Source organism: Centropristis striata, chromosome 7 (assembly GCF_030273125.1).
Source record: "Centropristis striata isolate RG_2023a ecotype Rhode Island chromosome 7, C.striata_1.0, whole genome shotgun sequence".
NCBI classification, from domain to species: domain Eukaryota; kingdom Metazoa; phylum Chordata; class Actinopteri; order Perciformes; family Serranidae; genus Centropristis; species Centropristis striata.
The window spans coordinates 17,253,963-17,270,346 of record NC_081523.1 but is presented as its reverse complement, the minus strand read 5'-3'; the positions used below and the strand labels follow the sequence as shown (position 1 = coordinate 17,270,346).

Below are 16,384 nucleotides of genomic sequence, written 5' to 3'. Positions count from 1 at the left end.
GAAGGGAGGCAATCCACACGGGCTGCAGACGTGCGTTTTCTGTAAAGGCATCTGGAGCCTATTAACGAGCACTGTGTGTGTCTGCTGCTGGAGAGACATGAGCGAAGAGAGACATGGTGAAGACTGCTCTCTCTCTCTCTCTCTCTCTCTCTCATCACTTGCTATATCCCCTGCCCCGCTCATCCAATAGGATTATGTCGTGCGCAAGGCGTGTGAAGGCTTCGAGCTCCCATACGCTGCAAATAAATGGCAAAGGAAGAGGCCATGCACTATACATCATCTCAGTGAGGGTCAGGGAGAACTGAACATCATCTCTCTGAGGGACGCGGCTTATTATTGGAGAGGGTCTTCGGGCAGGGCACGGGCACGATGCGTCCCATCAATCACTGCGGGATGGCAGCAGCACATCAGAGACACACATAGACTCAGTGACAAGTCTGAGGAATAAACATGAGACAGTTTATGGCCTCTCAGAATGAGCTTGTAACCTCGATGGGTTTCCAATGCGACACTTTCTAATAAGACACCGCTTGTAAAAAGGGTTTGCAGTATGTGGGAGTGCAGGTTGGTGTTTATAAACCTGGATTACCAAGCAGACAAATAGGGCAAGTGCCCTGCAGGGGCTCCTCAACCCTCGGGGCCCCAGAGCCCACAGATTCAGCATGTTGCAACTGCACCACTAAAGCACAAGACAACCTGAGGCTTGATAAGGGCCTTCAGATGATTGTTTTGTATATAGTGATCATACATATATATTCCCATTGCTATTAAGGAGGACAGAGATTGTTTGTCGTATGTGTTAGGTGATATTAAGTTTTTGTTTGTTTAACTGTGCAGTCAAAGATGAAATAAGGGGTGCACATTTTAGCTGAAATATCTCCATTTATGTTTTTTTCTTTTGGCTGGATGACTATGAAAAACTTGAGTTGTGCATCAGGAAGGGAGCTTGTTTTCATATAATTTTAATTGTAAAGCTTGGGGGAGAAAGTGGAATAATCAGATTAAGACTGAGCTGTACTCCAATTTAAAATTTTGTTATGAATATGAAAAGAAAACTGTATTCTTGTGTTGTAAACACAGGAGGGTTGGGCACTTTGTATGGGCCTGACACAAAAAGGCTGAAAATCAATCATTAAGTGTACATTGTACATATTTTTTTAATAAATGCATGTTTACTCATGTTATCACCAAGCAGACATGGGGGCAGATAGTATTCAACTGGACACAGTGTGGTTTCTGAGGCCACAGTAAATCAGTCAGTGGGACCAGAAGGGACTGGAAACTAAAAGGGGCCCAAAGTCATTTTATTTATTTTTTTTACAAATTTTTTACAAATCTAATCCATTAATAAAGGTTTTTTTTGCTGAAGTGCATCACGTCTGCCATAGTAAAGGTTAAATGAATTATTAAAAAGCAGATTTGGCATCAAGATCTCTGCAGCTGTTTCAGGTAGGTGATCACCTACCTGTCCATTGGACCGCTCCCCTCCCTGATGAATTAAATAACTTTCTAAAACAGAAACAGAGAAAGTGTCCTGCTGCTGCAGGAGTATAAACACCAGCCGGAGAAATGTTTCACCACCTGGCAGCCCAAAACTTGTTCTGATAAATGGTTTAAAATCAATCTGTAAAGCATTAGTAAGTGACTCATTTACTATTACAGTAATACAGCCATTAGTTCAATTTAAAACCCTCTGTGAAGCGTGCCTAACTTAATTCTCAAAGGCATAAAGGAGGAAGATATAAAATGCAGTTTCATGCAGACCTGTTTGCATTAGAGCAACATGACAAGCCACATCATGGACAGCTCAAGTCTGTCAAAGCAGAAAAATGTACTGTCTTGGTATGAAGGTAATAAATATGTTTTCTCCCAGATACTATAATCTGCATGTGATGGATTTAGGTTTCTTCATGCATTTATTGTTCATCTTTTCAACCTTCATAAGCCCAAAATATGTCTAAAATTAACTATTTGTGACTCACACATAACATTAAGGAAACTCAGGTCATGTCCTCAGTAACACTTTGGCGTTTTACCTGGAGGGATTTGACAGTCTACAGTTTTAGTGTTTATTAATGTGCATCAGTATCTTCTCCCTTAAGACAGGTTTTATGTTTTATATCATGGCAACGGTGTCATTTGTTGTTTGTCCCTGCATTTATCTGACAGGTATAGTTACTGGTTATTTTTCAAAATTTAACATACAAAATATATACTCAGTTTATAAAGTCTGATGCGTCATAGATTAATTATTACAGATTAAACTACTCAACAGTATAAAGAGTGTGTGAAAAAGCAAAGTAAAATGAAAAAGCAAAGTAAAATGTTGCTTACACAATCTTGCATCTTACTTTTAATATTTTTCATGTTTTGCGACAAAAACTTCTTTACTTCTATGTAGTTTTGAATGCAAGACTCTTACTTGTAGTGGAGAAATTCTGGTTTTACTACTTCTACCCATAGTTTTTATGAAATGAAGCATTTAATACTACTACTATAAATGCTCAATATAAGGGGGGAGGTATGAAGTGTTATTGTAAGTTTCTTTTAGGCCCAAAAAAATAAATAAAAAAGTATAGTCCTCCAGAGTGGGGAAAGAAACTGCACATATAATTGAATCAAATACAAAGATGACCTTGTTGATATTGACTTTTAGCAGTTTGTGAGTCGATAATCCTTCCCTTGTACAGACTGATGAGTCTTTAACAGTACATTTACAATCAGTGCAGTGGCGCCCCCTGATGGAATGTATTCATCACATTGGATCAATATTATAGATTATCCATTAGTAGAAGAGACTTTTGTCACAGCTTTGGACCGCTGACTCGTCTCAGTCAGTGAGTGTGTGTCTTTGAACACGGCTGACCTTTATCAATCACAGAGGAACAGATCTGAGGCGAGAGGCGTTTGTGTTGTCGTTCAGGTGACGCAGCTAAAACCCTGGTTAAGTTTTCCGAAGCAGCTTGGACTTTAAAAAACCCCTGTCACTGTTTCAGAGGAGCTGCTCCGCCTTTAAGACTGTGCCGTGGATAAACCTCTGACTTCACTCACGGCTCAAGGTTGAACAACAGTCAGAGACTTTGTATGCACAGCTGTGAGTGGTGCCGACTCTGCAATGCTGGAGGAGCTGGGCGGCCCACGAGAGGAGACGTGAACACCTCAAAGGTCATCTGTGATTACAAAGTACGGTGTGTGTGAAAACAATGCACGCTGGCTTCCAGGGACTTTGGGAACGTGGACTTTACCAAGCAAATAAAACTGAGATAACGTTGTGCATCCTATGACACTGGGCAGACTGCCATGACACGTCCTCATACTGCATTTCATTCTGTCCAACACAGACAAAAGACTGATTATGTGAATTTATCAAGACTTTTAATAGTTCTTTTTGATGTACACACAATGAACAAAATCATGTCAATCAAAAACATCTGATTAAACATTCGATTATTTTTATTTTTTTATTTTTACAGCATTTCATACGAATCAGCCGTCACCACACACAAAGACACGCTCAGAACACACAGCCATCTCTGTTGAAATCTACACAAGGTGTTAGCGTGGGCGCATACATCCTGTAGAGCCGATAAAAAGGGCTTCAGTGTAATGACTCGGAAAAAGAGAATCCAATTAATCCGGTCGATTCTGCAGGTAAAACGGGGATACTGGACGCAGATGGCGTGCTACCTACATGTACACTTATTACTCAGAAGTGTTACAAGCCATGGCATCATATGTTTAGTTTTACCTCACCTGAGCCTTCATCTCAGGTGGCCACGGTGCTCGAGAGGCTGCGATGAGGATACAGAGAGAGCAAAGTGGCAGAGAGAGCCCGAGGGGCTGTCGCTGACGCAGAAGGGGGGGCGGGGGGGGATTTGAGCAGCAAATACAAAACTCTCAACACCTGAGGCTCTCTCCCAGTTTGCCACAAGAACACTAACAAGACTACAAACACAAATCAAACCATGGAATGACTAAGTAAGAGAGCAGGCAGTGGACGACTGCTGCTGGTCTATAAAATGTCCCAATATTGATGGAAAACTAAAAAGAAACGCACACCAACAAACAGCTTCCATGCACACACAGCACACACTCTGCTTTCATCGCCAGCAGAGGATCCAATCCCACTGCTCAACACAGACACTAAAGAAAACTCTACAAAATGACAAAGACAACAATAATGTAGTTTGTAATTATCTACTGTCTCTTCTAAGGCCAAGACAGCCACTTCACACAGGGGCAAGAGTAACGAGTTAAAGCCTTTTTTTCTGCTGCATTTTTAATTGAAAGTACCCTAAATAAAGATGCAGACAGTGATGATTCCCCTGTTGATTGCAGACGCTAAAAATAGACTCCAATTTACAAGAAGTGGGGCTAGAAAATGATTAGAGAGCCTCATGCAGAGAAAGTCATGGGAATACAGCCGTCCGTCCCCAAAAAAAGTACAGGTCATCGCAGAGAGGAGGACCAGCTCGATGTATAATAAGATAATGTCCCGAAACTGAAACTTCTGTTTAACAAATATACATAAGAGGAGACCGGATGAGGCGAGTCAAGGCAGTGAACCAAGATTTTCTGCAATTTTAGGAAAGAAAAACAACCAGCGGTGGGTCAAAATCATTAAACATCCTAATTTAACAGCTAGACTGACAGACAGAGTTCCAACACAGCTGGAGGTGGCGCCCGCACTGCGTGAGGTTGTCATATGGTCCGTGGGTCAGGTGAGGGAGAGCAGGAGAAGGTGCCAGGAGTCTGTGAGGGCAGCGGCCGGGTCGACGTCAGGGTGTTGTTTTTTTTTGTTTTTTTTAGTTCTTCAGCACCGATTCGTAGTTCTGGAAAACACACTGGGAAACCTCCGGAGCTCTGCACTTCAGAGAGATCTGAGGGAGAGAAGAGACGAGCAGGAGTGAATATGATTTCACTGTCAAAATGCAACGTTTTAAAAGACGCAGGTGTCAAATGTTCGCAGATATCAAATGTTACACTGAATATCTTGGCGCTTCAGATTGACAAAACAAGACATTTATAAATGTCACATCGGACTGAGAAACTGGGATGGAGATTTTTCAGTATTTTTGAGATTTTAGGGCTAACAATTAATCAATTATCTGAGAAAAAAATATGCAACAACTAAATCTTTATTATTTGTTTAAACCATTTTTTATAAAACCCTCTGATGAAAGAAAAACGACAAATATTGAGCTTCAAAAATAGCAATGATGGAACTAAGGCTGGGCTATATATTAATCATGACATGAGACTAGATGTTATCTTAGATTTCGAATATCATTATATGGAGTAGATTAGGGCTGGGCGATATGGACCAAAAGTCATATCCAGATATATTTAGGCTGAATATCGATATATATGATATATAACCCGATATTTTCATCGCAAAGTGAGAGCAAATGTTCAGTCAAAGTCAAATATGACAAGTAGTTTTATTGAAACTGTTTATTTAAGTGAATATTAATACTGTATAACAGGAGGACCTTTAAAAAAAAAAATAAAATAAATAAAAATCAAAGTTCCATAAAGTGCACATTTAAATTAAAAAAATATCTTGAATAAAAATAGCCTTTGAAATAAAATAGGCCAATCTTTTTCTGAAATTAATATTTTTATATGAGAAAAGAATAAAAACATTACAAAAGAGCTAAATATGACAAACCCTAGTAAGGGCAGCATTTATATACATATATAAAGAAAGAAAAAAAAATAACTATATCGATATATGCAATATGGTCTAATTCCATATCACATTTTAAAATATATATCGATATATTTTTTATATATAAAATGTGAGTGTTCTCTTTTTCTGGTTTTAAAGGCTATGTTACAGTAAAGTGACCTAATTATCTAAACATTATTATCTTATCGGACTGTTCTATTATTTGCATTTACCCACTTAGTCACTATATCCACATTACTGATGATTATGTTCAAAGAACTGATAGTGAAAGCACCAACAGTCAATCCTACCAAATTGATAGATGTATTTGGTCAAGAACATTTCACCAACAAAGCCTTCATCAGGCAAACTCCAAGCATAATCATTGTTAATATTTCTTGAGCTCATGGGTATAAATGAGAACAATAAGCAAATGTCTCTTGGTCTTTTCTTTTTCCAGTAGACAAAATTCATTACTTTTTCAGATGAGGAAAGAAAACAGCTTTGGATTGAAACTCTGCTTATTTTAGTCTCATCAGACGCAGACAGAACTAAAGATACATAAACACACTAGAGAAAACAGAGGCAGCCTCTCCGCTCTTTGATGTTAGTCTCAGTTGGGAGCAGGTTTAGGATTTGATACAGTCTCTAAAAGCGAGTTTCTCCCCCATCAGCCATCACACAGAAGATGTTATTTTATTTCCTCAGATCTAGAAACACAAGACAGCTGCAGCTTTGGAATAATTGTATCAGGACGGATTCTGTCATGACGCTGCACTTATTAATGAATACAAAAGACAGCCATTCTGAAAATTTCACTAATTAATTGCTGCACAATCAACCCCAGCTGTGCCTTCTCCTTCGACACACGGAGCCCTTAATAACCCACATGTCTCTGTGACGAGGGAAAAGTCAAGACAACAACCAGCATTTGTCTTGGCTTGACATAAACAAACACACACACACACACCCACAGGGAGCAGCTCGGCCCCATACTCAGTGTTGTTCTTTCAGCTTTCATCACTGTCATTTCTAACAATCACATTTGTTCCACTGGTAAATAGTTTTGGGGGGGGTGACAGTGTATGTTTGCTGCAGATAGAAAGCGCAGAATCTCCACGAACACAGAAAGAAAAATAACCAAATCCAAGAATAATACCAAATTTAAAAATCTGCATTTGAGTGATTAATCTTTATTTATTAATTTCCTTGATTTATGGGCAGTGTAAGCCCTTTATTAGACAGTAGACACATGAAGAGCTGATAGAGAGAGAAAGAGATAAGAACTAAACTACAAATGTGTCCAGCTGGACTCGAGCCATAATTGATGCTTTAATACCCCGAGGTTACCTGGGATAATTTTCTCAATATTTAGATTATGATTATTCAATATCATTACTCACTGGCTTTGGAAACATGAAAAAAATACATTATATATATATATATATATATCAAATTTTTGTAGTGCACTACCCCAACCTGTTGAAAACTTGCACATTTGGAATATGGGTTTATCAGTAACTCAGTGAAAATGTGAAATAATGTGTAATGGAAAGGGGTGCACTGGATTCACAACACAAGAAAAATGAGAGCATCATTAAGAAACATAAAGCGACACAATAATCTTTTTATCTCGATTCTTTTGTTTTCATAATAGTTTGAGGCCAAAATCTGAATTTAAAATAAAAATTCAATTAAAAAGGTATTACAGTAAATAATTTGAGATAATTAAAAATAAATGGTTTCTCTTTTCAAGCCCTAAAATGTTTGTTTTTTAAATTTCTTCCTCAAGTTCGAAAAAGGGGGATCTAATAAATGTTTTTCAACACACAGTGTACAAGTCTGAAACTCTGTATTATGAGAACATTATGTTGTTTCCTCTTTGAGCACCATTATTATATTAAACCACCAGCCTCATTATGCATAGATGCATTCACTACATTCTTGTTATCATGGCAATTACTGTCTCAATTAGTTGTATATTTATATAAAGTTATATTTTATTGACAATTTAATTTGGAACATTTAATGTTAAGATTCTCATTTTGTTTTCAATTAATTGATCTTCCTTTTCTTTCTTATACAAATTTAATTAGCGTTGTTGGAGGAGGCCTGAGAGACTTTAGGTTTTTATTGCCAAAGACTGCTTCTCTGATACCATTGTGCATATTATAAATAAAGAATACAACTTAAATAGTTATTAACCAGAGATTTGGAGAGTAACTGGAGAGAATTTCACTCCAGCCTCTCCTCGGCTCAGTGGATACCAACATCAGCCAGAGGTGATTGTGTGAGTTGTGGCGGAAACCACAGAGCTGCAGTGGAATAAAGCAGTAATACAGCACAGCTCCTTAAGTGTTTCCTCTGCACACTCTGGGCTCTTTACTAATGCATGCTGCTGCTGCTGGCAACATTTAGGCAGCCGCTCTGCTGTCAGCATGGGGCAAGATGTGAAGAAATGCGGATTCTCGAGCAACTGTGTAGAACCTGCTATTAAGAGAGCTAGAAACTGCGACATTCATGTGTTCAGCTCAGCTAGTATTATATTGAAGAAAATAACAGACAAAACAGTGAGCCACAGTAATGATGCAGGAGGGTGTAATCACCTGAACGTGTGTACGATATGGATTGAGAAATGTAATTACTTTTTTTTAATCCAGCTTTGTTTCACCATCCCACAACAGTGAATTTCATGTATGAAGGTGATTACATGTGTTTCTAATGCTTTGACGCATAAAATGGCAGTATTCTTTTCAACCAAAATTCTTAAATCTTCCGACAAACACATGGATTCACTATGCTGATCATGCAGACAATGAATCAGCCTGAAAACGCTGCAGGGGTCTTTGTAAAAAAAACTGCATATTAGAGGACCTCTGACTGCACTGAAAAGGTCAAACCAAGGAAAAAATGACCATTGAATTCATGATCAAGGTTTGATAAAGTGATATGTATCCTAATGTTGAATACACGCTTGTTTACTGGGCAACAGCTGTTTATCAGGTCAGAATTGCGTCTAATGATGCCTAAATTCTGAAAACATAACGGCACAAGTCCCAGGTAAGCAATTCTTCTGAACCTGACGGAGTTAGCATATACGTCAAGGTGAGTGGGTTTCAATTCATGTTATTATATTAAAGACGTATCCAAAGCATTAGTAATAGTTGTTTCTAATTTTTTAATTTAAAGCTTGATGCCACTGGTATTTTTGTCATGTTCAAATGTTTTGTTGAAGTACATGGTTTTGTATTTTAACATGGTATCAAATTGGGTTTTGAGAATTGTGGAATTTCACTGGTATTGATTATAGACTGCTAAATTTATGGTATCCCGACATCCTTACCCACATCATTAGATTTATCCTTTGGTAACTGTATGTGTTCATGAGGAGTGGACGATGTGTATAAAATCCTCCACTATGGTGTATGTATTTTTGTATTGGTCCACTGTTTATTTTGATATACAGGTGCATCTCAATAAATCAGAATATCATGAAAAAGTCCATTTCCAGTAGTTCAAATCAAATAGCCCCAACCAAGTATTGAGTACATATAGATGGACAACATTTCTATATTAAACATACTTTAAAAATTGGTCTTTAACTATTATTTTTTTCTTTTGAGACACTGAATTTTAGGTCTTCATTTAATGTAAGCCATACTCATTATAATTAGAAGAAATTCAACAAATTAAGACATGAAATGTTTCATTCTGTGCGTAATGGATCTATATAATGTGTTATTCCTTTTTGAATTGAATTACTGGCATAAATAAACTTTTCTATGATATTCTAATTCATTGAGATGCACCCGTAGTACTTTTTTTAGTTACATCAATTTAGAAACATTTTGATGGATGAAATAACTCTACAAGTGTGCCTTTTTTTCTTAATCCAGTTCATGTTATACGCGTCAAATAAAAGGGATTTGTTGCACAAAATCATTTAAAACCCAATAATAGCACAAAGCAGTCCTTCTCATCGATTTGTAACACAGAAAAGGTCTAATTCCAGGGATTGATACCACAGTATAATGATATTACAGAATCTCTGAAGGGAAGACAAATTGATATAATCTCACAGTATATTCTGTCTTTCCCTGGTTTTAACTCAATAACAGGAACGCTCTGCTTGTGTCAAGGGACAGCAGATATATCTGTGTGTTTGGCAGCACTTTGGTGTCCATTTCTGTGCTGAAGCTCAGCTTTTACCCTCAGAATTACCAGCTGAAGAGGTGGAAAGAGAAAATCAGCCAGAATCACTGGTCACATAGTTGCCATGGGGACAGGAGATGGCAGATGAGGACACCATGCTTCATGTCAAAAAGATAAGAGTGCCAATTCTCCACTATGAAAACTATAAAGTATACATGAGCTCAGATGGAAGTCAGTCAGAGGGAATTGGGGAGCTGCTGACAATTTCAGATTTTGAGACTAAAAGCTGCTATCATCAGTATTTGTGATACTGTGATACACCTGAATCTGAAGCTCCCTTCTGCTTTATCGAGCTTTTTAGCTGGTTTTAGCTGTTTTAGCCATGTGGCTACTGGAAAGCGTTATTGAGAAAAAGACCTTGTACCAAAAGGGATTAAATGGAGCTGAATCATGCCGTGGATGTCCAGGACTTCCATTCATCAGGTGACCAGAGAGACAACCTCAAATAAATTATAATTTTGCTGTGTAACTGCTGTATGTGCAAATAAGAAACTGAAACCAATTTAATAGGCGATATGTCAGTGTTGTGATCACAGTTCATTTGTGTTCCTCCCAAGTGGTCAACAGGTTTAAAGAGACTAAATAAAAATGATGATAATAATAATAATAATAATGGCTTTGAAAAAACATCTGCCTTACTACTGCCAACCATAATTTCTTTTTCCAAATGTGAGCTCCTCCATTTTATTGTGCATTGCATTGTGGGCATTGTTGTCTATTTACACTATTGTTAATGCATTAGCGAGCAAGATTGTCTATTTACACTATTGTTAATGCATTAGACAGCTAGAATCAATATGAAGCACTAATACGCTAGTGAGAAAGATGAAGGTGATCATGCGGAGATATCAGAAAAGCCTTAAAAACAGCACATGCAAGCAGCAGCAAAAGCCAAACATGCTACCGTACGTCTTCAGCATGGTAATGAATTATAATTGTTTTTATATCTTGTCTCAGAAGCACAATAAAACGCAGAAAAAACAAAACGCAGTTGCAGGGCTTTACTTCTTCAGGGCTAAAAATAGCTGCCGACAAAAGGCTTTAGCAGCTTGGCTTTAATGTGCCGTGCCAAGAGAGCGCAGGGGACATGCAGCAGCAGCCAGAGAGAGAGAGAGAGAGAGAGAGAGACGAGTCAAAATACACACTGTACATGCAGCACGGTTAGCTTGGAAGTCTAGTCTTCTCTTCACTAAACAATTTATGATCTGCCTTCAAAAAGTAGGGGAGCCTTTCCTTTCCCCGCTGAGGGAGTATATGAACTTAAAAACGAACATAAATTCAAAAGAAGAAGAAGAGGTACAGGACATAAACAGTTCAAGGTGAACGAGACTAAAACCTCTTGAATTAATGAGGTTACGCCACAAATTTGGAAGACACACAGGGGAAATACAAAAGCAACAAATCAAGGGAGAGATGAAAAATGGACACCACCTCCAGCAGAGAACATAAAAGCTCTACAAATAATCATTAAGTAAAAATAACGGTTCATTTTTAGTCAATTTATATCAGATTTTATCTCAAGTAAATACTCCTGATGTTGTATATTTCAACATATCCTTAATGAAGTACAAGATTTAATGAGAGAGAGCTGCCTGATTGACAAATTGACTAGTCCCGACTGGAGAAAATAAAAAGACGGTAGGTGGCACCTTATAAATAAAAACATGAACTGAAAGCAGACTGAGTGATGAGCGAGGAGAAGAGTCACACCAAGGTCATCATTCTGGACTAGTCATGCAGAATTTCTAAGCCAAACACAATCCATCAAGAGCAGAGAGACATGGCACGCTGACAAAGCAGAGACATGCAACACACACACACACACACACACACACACACACACACACAGTTGAGTCATCAATACCAGCGCCACACTCCAATCACTGCACAATCAACCAGCCTCAGCACACTCACCACTCATTGCTTCACATCAATCTCTGTCATGTCTCTTCTATTCCATTTGTGTCTAACCATGACGTGCCGTGATGACAGCATTGTGTTAACTCCATCATGCCGACTTAATTCAACAAGTCAGGCTGTAATTTGTGCCGACGTGCAGAAAGGAAGTGGGACATTTCTTACATTGCATGTACGATTGCACGTTAGTGAGGCCATTGTGGATCACAGTTATGGAAGTCGTGGGTGGAAGGTTTGGTTTAGTAATCCCTTTGATTTATTACATGACAAATCTCCAATACCAAAAATATCAAAATGAATGTTCTCAGGTATTATGGTTGGTGTGATTGCAGCCTCCAAAAATAGCAAAAGCTACAGCAGATATGACAGTTTGGGTAAATATAATCGCAGAGATAGCATCAGTCTGTGCACGGAGGATTAAAGGTAGTTTGTTAGATGGGATTTTTTTTTCTGCCAGTATTACAATCTCCTGTGAAAAGGACTTATTTCAGTTTTTTTCAAATATATACAGTCATGGAAAAAATATTTGACCATTGTTTTCTTCAATTTCTTGTTCATTTTAATGCCTGGTACAACTAAAGGTACATTTGTTTGTGTATGTGATGATAACAAAAATAGCTCATAAGAGTTAAATTTAAGAGCTGATATCTAGCCATTTTCCATGGTTTTCTTGATAATAACCAAAATCATTATCAAGAAAACCATGGAAAATGGCTAGATAACAGCTCTTAAATTAAACTCTTATGAGCTATTTTTGTTGTTATTACATTTGTCCAAACAAATGTACCTTTAGTTGTACCAGGCATTAAAATGAACAAGAAATTGAAGAAAAAAAGGGTAGTCTATTAATTTTTTCCATGACTGTATATATTTATTTCCTGTACCGTACCATCAAAATATCTACTTGCAACAACCACACAACTCATAAATTAAGCTAATAAAATGTGCACAGTACTCACCGTGTAGTTTGGGTTTCCTGCCTGCACCCTCAGCTCAGCCAGCACCCAGATGCCATTGGTGAGTTTCATGGACTGATACAGCATGTCCTGACCCTCCACTGTACGCTTGGCGATGGTGAAGATGTTGCTACCCTGCAGTTTGTTGGAGGCTGCATCTGTTGAGGGTAAAAAGTAAAAAATTAGCACAATGCACTAAGTATGTTGTTATTTTTTTAATGAACTTAGTCTTAACTATCTGAACAAGCTATTGCTCATTTTTAATATTCAGCTTCAGCCATCAAACAGTCATTAAATGTACCAGACGGTGCAGGATTTCTTTTCACACCAGGATATCTGTGCTGCAAAGATACAGTCACTAATTCGGAATTAACTTTTCTCCTCGGCCCCTGTCTTGCTGCTGCTCCCCAGTACGACGTGAATCCCTCTCTCTTTGTTCATGAAGAAGAAATTTAATCTGTGCGGGGAAATCTCCATTAAGCTGTCATTAGGAATTCTTCTCCAGTTCAGCTGCTCTCACGCCTGTGTGAAACTAAATTATCACACGTAAATAGGGGACTGCAGCTGATGAGTTCTCATCAAATGCAATTTGGTTCATTAGCAAGGATCTGAATTCGAGATGGCCACTGCTCCGCCGGGCTATTTCCAAATATAAAGAAGCAGCAGGATATGGCTGCACTGCGTAGTGTCTTTGGGCAGTGCACTCTGTTCCCTCTCCATCCTGCTCACCTGAGTTGAGATGACAGTCTTTGATCTGAAACTGGGACTCGTTGTCATTAGGAATGTCTTTCCATGTGGCGAGGAACACCTGTCGTTCTGTGGACGAAAAGACACAATCACTGTGTGAGTCCAAAGACAGAACAGTGTGATAACCATCCCCTAATGGCTGCTCTCCATAATTTAGTGCAAAAGATAAAGACATCAAAAGATATGAAAAAAAACTGGACAGTTGATAATAAGGTGAACCCACTCCTTTTCATTTTTTGCCTCTTTAAATACCTTTTATACCTCTATTCCACTTCATCTCAGAGGTAAATGTTGTACTTTTTAATGTACTATATTCTTCTACATTCATCTGCTTTAGTTACTCTGCATATTAAGATCATTAATAAAAACACTAAATCAACTCATAATTTATAATATCTTTTAGCATTAGGTTTGCTTTTACTTTTGGTATATTTTCATGTTACTACTTTTGTACTTTAACATAAAACTAAAATTCTGAATGCAGGACTTGTACTTGAAAAATAGTTTCTTATTGTATAAAGTCTCCAAAAAGACAGCTCAAGGCTTGAATACAAAGCTACTTGAACAGGATATAATTGCACCACATAGCTTGTTGGAACAGTTAGCTTCTGGGGCAAAAAATAGTAAGTCTCTCATGTGCAGCTTTCCAGAGATTTGCTGTAATGCCATATACAACATTGTTAACTCCTACAGCATGACAGATTTTTCTCATCTGATGGATGGTCAGATGGAATATTTCAATTTCAGCAATACAGTCAGCAGTTTATTTTCATAAAACATGAACTTTACACCAAACATCACATTTATTTTTCAGTTGCATGAGTCATTCCACTGTCCGAACACAGAGTTTACTTGCCCCAGGTCAGCACAACTCTAATGCCGAGCCATAATTAGGGAACAGTTAGGTATCTGAAAATGCCAGCTGGTGTCTTTTCTAGGTTTGTGGAAGACTTAGCTGCACATATTTGGCGGGGGAGTTGAAGGTCCTCCCCAAAGAAAATAGAAAAAAAATCAATTTCACATAATTTAGGACCATTACTATTACCTTACATGGACAATAGTTGGAAAAGCTTGAGCAGATAATAAATGGACACCACCCAAAAAGCTTAAAAACAAAACTTGCCAAAGAAGTTAACTGGGGACCAACTACAATCATTAGATCTAGGAAAGTCAGTCCGTTTTGATGATTTTTAACTGGATTTTACATTCAATCGGCTTAGGTTGTACCCAAAACAGCTTGGGTGCTGCGACTAAGCATTATATTAAGAGAAAAAACCCTTCCAGCTATGTTAGAATGCATTAGGGTTACATAAATACATATAGCATTAACACTTGTCTAGGAGTTTATCAATATTTCAATGCTGGCTTTTTTTTTTTTTACTGGTTCTTGGTCTTACCCATCCCAATAGAGCACACTGAAGTGTACACAGTATGAGAACTACAGTAGGATTTGCTGTAAAGGTAAATGTACACTAAAATAATGTCAAGGTATTGTGTGAGTAGTTTCATTCCATCCTCAACACATAGTTTCCTGCTGTGGCCTCGGCTCAAGAGCAATAACTCGCAGCCTCTGGCAGCAGCCCCGCCGCTCGCCCCGCCAGGAGGCTCCGCAGGGAAAAATGCCAGCACGTTTACACAGCACAAATCAAACAGCAACACAAAAAAGGGAAAAAAGATGACAGAAATGGCATTGGTTTACGATCTCGGAGCAACTGTGCAGCTGCGAGAGGTGACCGAGTACAGTCACACGTACGTGTACGTCACACATTTAATATGTCCTTGCTGAATGACTGACGTATGTGCAGGTCGTTGACGTCAGCGGGGGTTTGAGGCTTCTGTGTGAAGATGTTTAAGTCAGACACACTCACCCATCTTCCCGTCCTCCACAAACAGCATGCTGATGGGGTACTGGCAGCTGAAGTAGAATACGTCAATGTTGTTCTTAACAGCCACCTGCGAGAGTGATTACATCCGAGGAGGGGGGTAGAGGAGGACGACAGGAGGAGAAACAAGAAGCGGTACATGAGTAATTACTTTTCAAGTGCCCTTCAAGGATGGACATCGCTGGTGTATGTGTGCTGTTTATTGAACAAGAGGGTACTATCCTCTGACTATCACTCGCACACAGGTAATACAGTTTCCTTAGACATCAATGTTCTTTACTGGCCTCCCGTCGAGCTGTGTCTCACAGTGAGCATGATGCTTCTATTTGCCAAGAATATCAGCAAACATTACTTACAAGGCAAATATAAATAACCACTTCAACAACCTTCAACAACCAGCCTTCAGAAAGTGTCTTACAAGAGGATATAAATAAAGAATAAAAAAATATAGAGATAATAATAGCAGAGAGTGGTAAAAATAAAATGACAAAAACAAAAAAAGGCACAAACAGAACTGATAGGTGAGAAAAAAATAAAAATAGCACCTAACTGCAGGTCTATATTTAACAATAGAATACATTTGTAAGCCTGAGCTCCTCAGACGCGACCTTTTAGAGTCTCTGGGCCCTCGTGGCAAAAGTACAAGACACTGAAACATGAGAACATCTGTGATATAATGGAGGCACCTGAAGTAACAAGCGGCAGCCAGCGGGTGATATTGATCAGACTGCTCAACAGGGAAGTGCTGAGGGAAGGACAGTGAGTTCGGCCAGAGGAGAGCAGAAGAATGACTTGTGAATAATTCATTAGGGCGTCTTATTCCTGGGTGCAATGCAGGACTGCCGGTAACACGGCGAGTCATACACCAACTACACAAAGCTTTATTCTGTATGTCTGGACTGACTTTAATGTACTAGACTAGAGGCTCTCAAACTCTGTTATGCTAAGGACAGTAGACTGCAGACAGGCAAAACCTTCTGGACTGGAGAAACAAACTG

At 38.6% G+C, this 16,384-nt stretch overlaps 1 protein-coding gene across 1 annotated transcript in view; it reads right to left on the bottom strand.

Moving 5' to 3' along the window:
- Nucleotides 1–3,400: 3,400 nt before the first annotated feature.
- Nucleotides 3,401–16,384, bottom strand: part of ap1b1 (adaptor related protein complex 1 subunit beta 1) — a 31,599-nt gene continuing 18,615 nt past the window's right edge. Inside the window, exons 19-22 of the mRNA XM_059337917.1 lie at nucleotides 15,372–15,456; nucleotides 13,486–13,572; nucleotides 12,760–12,914; nucleotides 3,401–4,880 (exon numbers count right to left, since the gene is read on the bottom strand). Coding sequence (XP_059193900.1) covers nucleotides 4,806–4,880; nucleotides 12,760–12,914; nucleotides 13,486–13,572; nucleotides 15,372–15,456 — 402 coding nt within the window. The 3' untranslated portion in view covers nucleotides 3,401–4,805. The remainder of the gene's footprint in view (nucleotides 4,881–12,759; nucleotides 12,915–13,485; nucleotides 13,573–15,371; nucleotides 15,457–16,384) is intronic.